Below are 8379 nucleotides of genomic sequence, written 5' to 3' on the forward strand. Positions count from 1 at the left end.
AGTCTCTCTCTCTCTCCCTTCCACTCTCTCTAGAAATCAGTGGGAAAAATATCTTCGGGTGAGGATTAAAACAAAACCAATATTGTACCTGCAGGGATTTGGCTAATGATCTCTGTTAGGGGGCCCTGCTGTAATTCCTGGGTGAACTTCTGAGGTTCAGAGACAAGTAAACATAGACTTTGAGTTTAGAATGCATGGGCTGCTTAGGGAGACAAATGTATAAATATTTTTACCATATATTGTGATAAAGCGCTATTATATATATATACTAGGGGCCCAGTGCATGAATTTGTGCACCTTGAAAGGAACTGTGGGCACATCCTCCATGCCCCCGCCCAGCCCCTCCTGCCTCGGTCACCGGTTCCCTGTCTGCCAGCAGCCCCACCTCTGCCACAGCTGCTCCCACATGCTGACAGCGCCAGCCCCGCTTGCTCCCGCTGCGGGAGGTAGAGAAGGTGTACCAGAGCAATGGTATCTGAGCTGGGTTTTGAAGGATGAGTAGGAGTTTGCCAGGTTTGCAGTGGGTCAGGTGGAGTGCATTCCTAGCAGGAAGATTAACAAACGTAGAGATATGAAAAAATTAGCAAGTGGTTTGGAATGACTGTTGCCTCCTAACGTTGGCCCTGGGGGAGTGGAGAAGCTGATTCTTGGACCTGCTGGGTGAGTCCAGCCCCCCACCTTACTCTCACTTCTGCTCCTTCCTATTTAGATGTGTCAAATGTGTCAACAAATACTCTACCCCTGAGGCCCTGGAGCACCACCTACAGACCGCCACCCACAACTTCCCCTGCCCACACTGCCAAAAGGTGGGTATCCCTGCGACAGCAGGGGCAGCAGGTGGTGGAGTGAAAACCCCACTGTTTCCTTGTCCCCTCCTCCCCCCTCCCCCCATGAAGGCAAAGCTTGGAGTTGTCTCCTCAGATGACACTTCGTTTTGAAGAGTAAGAGCTCTGCCTGGCCTCTTTCCCATCAGGCACACACATGGCCCTCTGGTGCTGCTGCTGGGCTGACAAGGGGTGAGGCCTGTCCTCGGCCCAGGCCCAGTGTCTGAACAGGGGCCACCAGTTTCCTGATGTGTTATTATCCTTGTTATTTATTTTTCATTTTTAAAAAGTATATTTGTATTGATTTCAGAGAGGAAGGGCGAGGGAGATAGAGTTAGAAACATCAATAATGAGAGAGAATCACTGATTACCTGCCTTTTGTATGCTCCCTACTGGTAATGTAACCTGCAACCTAGGCTTGTACCCTGGCCAGGAATTGAACAGTGACCTCCTGGTTCATAGGTCTACACTCAACTACCAAGCCACACCTGCTGGGCTATTCTCATTTCTTTTTAGCAAATCTGGAAAGTCTCATTGAAGCCTATCCCTTAATATCATCAAATATCCAGGCCGTGTTCCAGTTGTATCAAAAATATAATTTTTGTGAAGTTTGTTTGTTTGTATCAGGTCTGCATATTGCAGTTCGTTGATAGGACCAAAGTTTCTTTTAATACAGAGGTTTCCCACACCATTGTTCCTTTTGTTTCCCTTTCCATTTATTTGTTGAAGAAACTAGGCACTCGGTCCTGTGGAGTTTCCTGAAGTCCGGATTTTGCTGATTGCATCCCCCTGGTGTATTTAATTTGTTTCTTTGTTCTACTCATTTCCTTACAACCTGACATGGCAGATTTTCCAGCACAGCCCTGGTTGCATTTCAGCCTCATTGTAGATGTTTCTAATTATATAATCTAAATTTGAATTTCAGAATTTGTGGTTCAAGTAATAGATATGAATCAAGCAAGAACCATGGGCCAGATACTGTTCTGAACATTTTATCTGAGTTGAGTATTTAACCCTAGGAGGTAGGCACAGAAAGGTCACCCAACCAGGAAATGGTAGGGCTAATAAGTACTGGGTAGTTGGGTCTGTGCCTCAATATATCAAATGAATGGGGGGAGGGGGGGAAATGAACAAATGCCTATCCTATATCTGGGAGGAAGGAGATTTTGGTTTCTATGTTTTCTGGCTTTTTATTATCTTTTCATTAATTTCTTTAGTTGTTTGTTCATTTTATTCATTTATTCTTTTACTTGTCAGTCAGTTGACTCAGGCCCTATGCTGGGGAATGAAAGCCCCTTTCTGTCCTCTTAGATATCCCATATAAGCAAAGGGCTGTAATTCAGTGGGTTAAATGCTGACTTTAAAAATGTAGATGTAGCTGAAACCAGTTTCGCTCAGTGGATAGAGCATCGGCCTGCGGACTGAAAGGTCCCGGGTTCGATTCAGCAGATCGGTGTTTCTCTCTCATCGATGTTTCTGACTTTCTATCCCTCTCCCTTCCTCTCTGTAAAATATCAATAAAATATATTTAAAAATGTAGATGTATATCCTGGTGTGGCAATGTGGAGTCAGGGGTCCAAGAAGCAATGACTTCGGAGTTGGGCCTTGAAGGATGAGTAGGAGTTTGTCAGAGTAAGAGAGAAAGGCCCTCTGGGTAGAAGAAAAGGCCTGTATGCTCTGAGCAGGCATGTTTTGACTGGACTTAGGGGTGAGTGGTAGGAACCATGATGTTAAGGGCTGTGCCTGGCAGTGTGGGCTCTGCCCGGGGTGAGGAGAAAAGGAGTTATTTCCCTAAGGAAAAGCTAGAAACGTGGGGGAGCTGAGGAGGTGGCCAGGACTAGGGAGTCAGACTTGAAACTGATTTCTTTCTTCTGTCAGGTGTTTCCTTGCGAACGCTACCTTCGGCGTCACCTGCCCACACATGGCAGCGGAGGCAGGTTCAAGTGCCAGGTGTGTAAGAAGTTCTTCCGGCGGGAGCACTACCTCAAACTGCATGCTCACATCCACTCAGGTGGGTACCCAGCTCTCCTCCACCTCTCCCCCCCGCCCCCCCAGCCCCTCTTCGTTCTCCTTCCCGTCCCTATCCGGCTTTCCTCCTCATCTCTCTTTAGCTCCTGTATCTGCCTTCTGCCCCCTTTCCCTCCTGCCTCCTTCTTGCCCCCCCCTCGCCCCCCCCCACCTGCCCACCAGCACTAGAGCAGAGATCAGCCCCTCAGGTGGAAGCTGGTGCGTGTTCTTTCGTCTCTGCCCCTTGAGAGTCAGTCCCTCAGACCATGGAGAGCCCTGGGTGGTGGGGACGCTTTTCTCACCATTAAATTAGCACTCGAACCTGGACAAAACCCCCTCTCCTTGTTCCCCAGTGGAGACACATTGCTTTTTTATTATTTTTTAATCATTACAATTTTTATTAGTTGGAAAATTCTGGGGGTTTTTTATTGAAGAGGATCAAAAGATTGAGAAAACCTTAGAAGAAAGTCCTCAACAATACAAAAGCATATATTATGAAAATGAACCTCCCTCACCTCAGATGGACAAGCCAAATGTTTCTCAATTCTTCTTTTTTGCTATGACCTATGATAAAATATACATTTTTTATTGCAACACATCATATACATAGAATATATTGAAACAAAAGTTTCACGAAGCATTATTTTCTCTTCTATTCTGTTTAATTTTTGTTGTTAAAATAACACTAACAGCCGAGAGCGTCGGCCTGTGGACTGAAAGGTCCCAGGTTCGATTCTGGTCAAGGGCATGTACCTTGGTTGCAGGCATATCCCCAGTAGGGGGTGTGCAAGAGGCAGATGATCGATGATTCTTTCTCATCGATGTTTCTAACTCTCTATCCCTCTCTCTTCCTCTCTGTAAAAAAAAAAATCAATAAAATATGTTTTTAAAAAATAAAAATAAAAAATAACCACCAACAGCTTGTGACTCCTAGTTTGCAGTTTGAAAAATACTCCTACCAAAGGCAACACCCTCCTCAAAGACAACAGCTATCAGTGGCATGCCTGCATCATTCTAGTTTTATTTTACCTCTATATAAGGTACTTGCTTACGTCTCTACAATTGAGCACATACTAAAATTCTATTATAGCCGAAACTGGTTTGGCTCAATGGATAGAGCATCGGCTTGGGGACTGAAGAGACCCAGGTTCGATTCCGGTCAAGGGCATGTACCTTGGTTGCGGGCATATCCCCAGTAGGGGGTGTGCAAGAGGCAGCTGATCGATGACTCTCTTTCATCGATGTTTCTAACTCTCTATCTCTCTCCCTTCCTCTCTGTACAAAATCAATAAAATATATTTTAAAAAAATAAAATAAAATTCTATTATGTACCTTTTTTTCTTCACTTATCATTATACCTTGAATTCTACCTTTTTCTCAGCTTCATGGTATTTCTCTACATTTACCATCTCTTATTTAACCAGATTCCTATGGATGGACACTTAGATTATTTTTTAACTGTTTGTTTGCATACACAGTGCTATGTGGACCCTTAGCAAGCTTTTGGTAGTATATCTGTAGTGTATACCTATTCCTAAAGAGGAAGTATGAGGTTAAAATGTATTTGCAGCACTAAGTTTCAGTTTGGAATGCTGAAAACGTTCAGGAGATGGATGATGAAGATTATTGTACAACAGTGTGAATGCCACTGGACTGTACACTTAAAAGGTAGTTAACATGATAAATTTTATGTTAGGTATATTTTACAGTAAAAAAAGAAACAAGATAAATATATGCATTAATAGTTTTGATAGGTATTACCAAATTAGTCTCTTTTTATTTATTTATTTATTTTAATATATATTTTATTGATTTTGTACAGAGAGGAAGGGAGAGAGATAGAGTTAGAAACATTGATGAGAGAGAGTCATTGATCAGCTGCCTCTTGCACACCCACCACTGGGGATATGCCCGCAACCAAGGTACATGCCCTTGACCGGAATCGAACCTGGGACCTTTCAGTTCCCAAACCGATGCTCTATCCATTGAGCCAAACCGGTTTTGGCAAATTAGTCTCTTTTTAAAAAAATATTTTATTGATTTTTTTTTTTTTTTTTTTTTTTATAGAGAGGAAGAGAGAGGGAGAGAGAGAAACATCAATGAGAGAGAAACATTGATCAGCTGCCCCCTGCACACTCCCTACTGGGGATGTGCCCGCAACCAAGGTACATGCCCTTGACAGGAATCGAACCTGGAACATTTCAGTCTGCAGGCCAACACTCTATCCACTGATCCAAACGGGTCAGGGCCCAAATGATTTTAAATTTTTATTACTCATCCCTGGCTGGTGTGGCTCAATTGGTTGGAATGTCATTGCATACATTGAAAAGTCACAGGTTCGCCCTAGCCAGTTTAGCTCAGTGTATAGAGCATCAGCCTGCGGACTCAAGGGTCCTGGGTTCGATTTCAGTTGGGGGCACTTGCCCAGGTTTCGGGTTCAGCCCCAGCAGGGGGTGTGCAGGAGGCAGCCAATCAATGGTTCCCTCTCATCATTGGTGTTTCTATCTCTCTCTTCCTCTCCCTTCCTCTCTGAAATTAATAAAAGTATATTAAAAAAGAAAAGAAAGAAAAGAAAAGTCACAGGTTCAATTCCCTGTCAGGGCACAAACCCAGGTTGTGGGTTCCATCCCCAGTTGGGGTGCATATGTGAGGCAACCGATAGATGTTTCTCCCTCTCCCTCCCTCACCCTTCCTCTTTTTCTAAAATAAATAAAAACATATCCTTGGGTAAGGATTAAAAGAAAATAGTATTATTCAGCTGAAACCAGTTTGCCTCAGTGGATAGAGTGTCGACCTCAGTGGATAGAGGTACTAGGTTCAATTCTGGTCAAGGGCATGTACCTTGGTTGTGGGCACATCCCCAGTGGGGGGTGTGCAGGAGGCAGCTGATCGATGTTTCTTTCTCATCAATGTTTCTAGCTCTCTATCCCTCTTCCTTCCTCTCTGTAAAAAAATCAATAAAATATATATTTTTAAAAAAGGAAGTATTATTCAAAAGTAATATATGCTTACTTGTATGCATGCATATAACCAATGGACACAGACAATAGGGGGATGAGGGCCTGTGCTGGGAGGTGGGAGCGGTTGGGAGAGGTCAATGGGGTAAAAGGAAGACATATGTAATACTTTCAACAATAAAGAATTTTTTAAAAAGTGATACATGCTTATTGTAAATATGAAAGTAGTGTAGAAGTACATAAAATCAAATGTTAAATTCCTCCTTCAAATCCTAATTGCTACAGATTGTACCCTCTCCAACTGTTCTTCCTGCATATTTTGTGTACATACAAACACATATAGCTTCGGCTTTTTTTTTTTTAGTGTGAGGATTATATTTTTTTCTTACAAAAATGGGACTATATTAGGCTGTTCAATAGCTTTCTTTTCCCCTTAGCAATATGTCTTAGGAGAGCTTTCCAGATCAAGAAACACGGGTGTAACTTAATCTTTTTAATAACTGCAGAGCATTCCATTGTAAGGACCAGAATTTCCTTAATCACTGGATGGGTGGATGGCATTTTCCAAAAGTAATTTACTCATTCCAGAGGGAGAACAGAGAGGAAATAGTGGCAGGAAATTAAAACAGCCAGTAACAGTCCTTTCCTACGGCGTGTTGTGAGCTGCCAGGTGAGAGCTGTCCCCAGCCCCCTTCCTCCCCAGCGGTTCTGCAGCAGGACAGCCAGGCTGCAATAAGGTGGGCTCTGGATCATACTGCTGGGCTAGAATCTTAGCTCCCTCAACCTCTAGGTATAGACCATGAACTTCAGTTTTCTCATCCATAAAAAGGGATAATGATAGTACTTACCTCATGGTTTGGTGTTGCAAGGATCCACTTGGACAAGGGTGTACCTCATTTCAGTAAATGACAGGATCACACACTCTGTCACTTGGCTCATGTTTGTCTCATTCTAGACTCTCCCCTTCTTACACCCCACAGCCAATTCACTGGCACAGGCTGCCAATTCTGCATTCCAACATAGTCTACGCTTGACCTCTTCCATTTCTTGTACCAGCTCCTTCCTTTCTCCTCCCTCACCCCCTCAGTCTCTCCTCTACATGCAACCAGAGGGAGCCTGAGGAACTCTTCAGTCAGATTCTGTCCCTCCTCTGCTCAGCCCCTCTGTGGCTTCTCATCAGGTTAAGAGCAAAAGCCCAAGTCCTTCCTTGGCCTTCTAGACCACATGTGTCAAACACAAGGCCCTCGGGCCAAATCCAGCCCGCCAGGCCTTGCAATGTGGCCCGCACCGCGCTGTCATCACTGCACTCCGCTGTCAGTTTATGACATTGTCAGTTTATGACTGTTCAGTAAACCATTCGGTCCGCGATTTAGGCTGGATTTTAGATTTTGGCCCCTTCTCTGATTGAGTTCGACACCCCTATTCTAGACCATCCCTCTATGGCCAGAAAGCCTCACTGACCTCATCTTCTGCCCTCTTCTCCATCCCCCTACTCAGTTCCAACCACACTGGCATCCTTGTTGTTCCTCCATCACCCCCTCCTGTCCCTCTGTCTGGGACCCTCACTTCCAGATTTCCACATATTACCTCAGGTCTCACCTCAACTGTTGCCCATCAGAGTGGCCTTTCCTGACCGCCCATCTGAAATGGCTCCCTCTTCTTGGCAAAACCAAGTCACAAGGAATGGGATTGGCTATTTTCTCCCAGGCCACCTTCCTAGAGGAGCTGCTGCCCTCTAGTGGGGAACCCCTCCACACCCGCGGCTCAATGTTCAGACTCTCATGAGATCCTCACCCCCTGTGTCTGTGTCTCCTGCAGGTGAGAAGCCCTACAAATGCTCAGTGTGTGAGTCCGCATTCAACCGCAAAGACAAGCTGAAGAGACACATGTTGATCCACGAGCCATTCAAGAAATACAAATGCCCCTTCTCGTGAGTAGAGGTTGGCATGGAGGGGGCGTGGGTTTACCCACTAGTGAGACAGGAAGATGTCAGGTCTGAGGACCGAAGGCCCTCCCTCCTTTTATCCTGTCCTGGGCCCCACCTGCTGGCTTCACTCCGCGTCCTGCTTCTTTGCCCAGCCATTAGGATGGACAAGAGTCCTCATGCTCAGGGTTAGCAGAGGGGCCAGCAAGAGGGTTCTGAACTTGTTAAGCACCTCCTGACCAGTGGCTCTGGTTCTAGGACACACACAGGCTGCAGTAAGGAGTTCAACCGGCCAGATAAGCTGAAGGCTCACATCCTCTCCCACTCTGGTAAGTGGCCTGGGACCCCCAGGAGGGACTGGTCCAGCCTAAGCCCCTGGGGGGAGGCTCCCAGACACATCCCGCGAGACTCGTTATTCCCGTCTGGTACGTCCCAGCCAACAAACGTTTGCTCATGTGAGCCATGAGCCGGGCTTGTGGTAGGGTCCTTGGGGTGCACAGAGGTGGGGTGCACCCAGGCTGAGGGGGAAGCTGACCTGAGAAGAGATAACTATAAATCAGAGAGGTTTTTGGTGTGACAGAGGTGAGGATCAGATGTAGAGGGAGGTCATATTCTGACTGGGCCCACGATAAGGCCAGGAAGTTTCTCTGTTCCCTTGGCAGAGCCG

The 8379-nt window shown here is 45.5% G+C and overlaps 1 protein-coding gene and 1 long non-coding RNA gene across 2 annotated transcripts in view; one reads left to right on the forward strand and one right to left on the reverse strand.

Moving 5' to 3' along the window:
• The window catches only part of LOC311624920, a 203220-nt gene that overhangs the window by 59887 nt on the left and 134954 nt on the right, over nt 1-8379 (reverse strand). The gene's annotated exons all lie outside the window — the stretch shown is intronic.
• Nucleotides 1-8379, forward strand: part of ZNF341 (zinc finger protein 341) — a 45772-nt gene that overhangs the window by 30363 nt on the left and 7030 nt on the right. The window contains exons 11-14 of the mRNA XM_084888548.1: nt 710-806; nt 2703-2835; nt 7607-7718; nt 7971-8041. Of these exons, the coding sequence (XP_084744674.1) occupies nt 710-806; nt 2703-2835; nt 7607-7718; nt 7971-8041 (413 nt within the window). The remainder of the gene's footprint in view (nt 1-709; nt 807-2702; nt 2836-7606; nt 7719-7970; nt 8042-8379) is intronic.

This window comes from Pipistrellus hanaki (genome assembly GCF_964339955.1).
Source record: "Pipistrellus hanaki genome assembly, chromosome: 6".
Classification (NCBI taxonomy): Eukaryota; Metazoa; Chordata; class Mammalia; order Chiroptera; family Vespertilionidae; genus Pipistrellus; species Pipistrellus hanaki.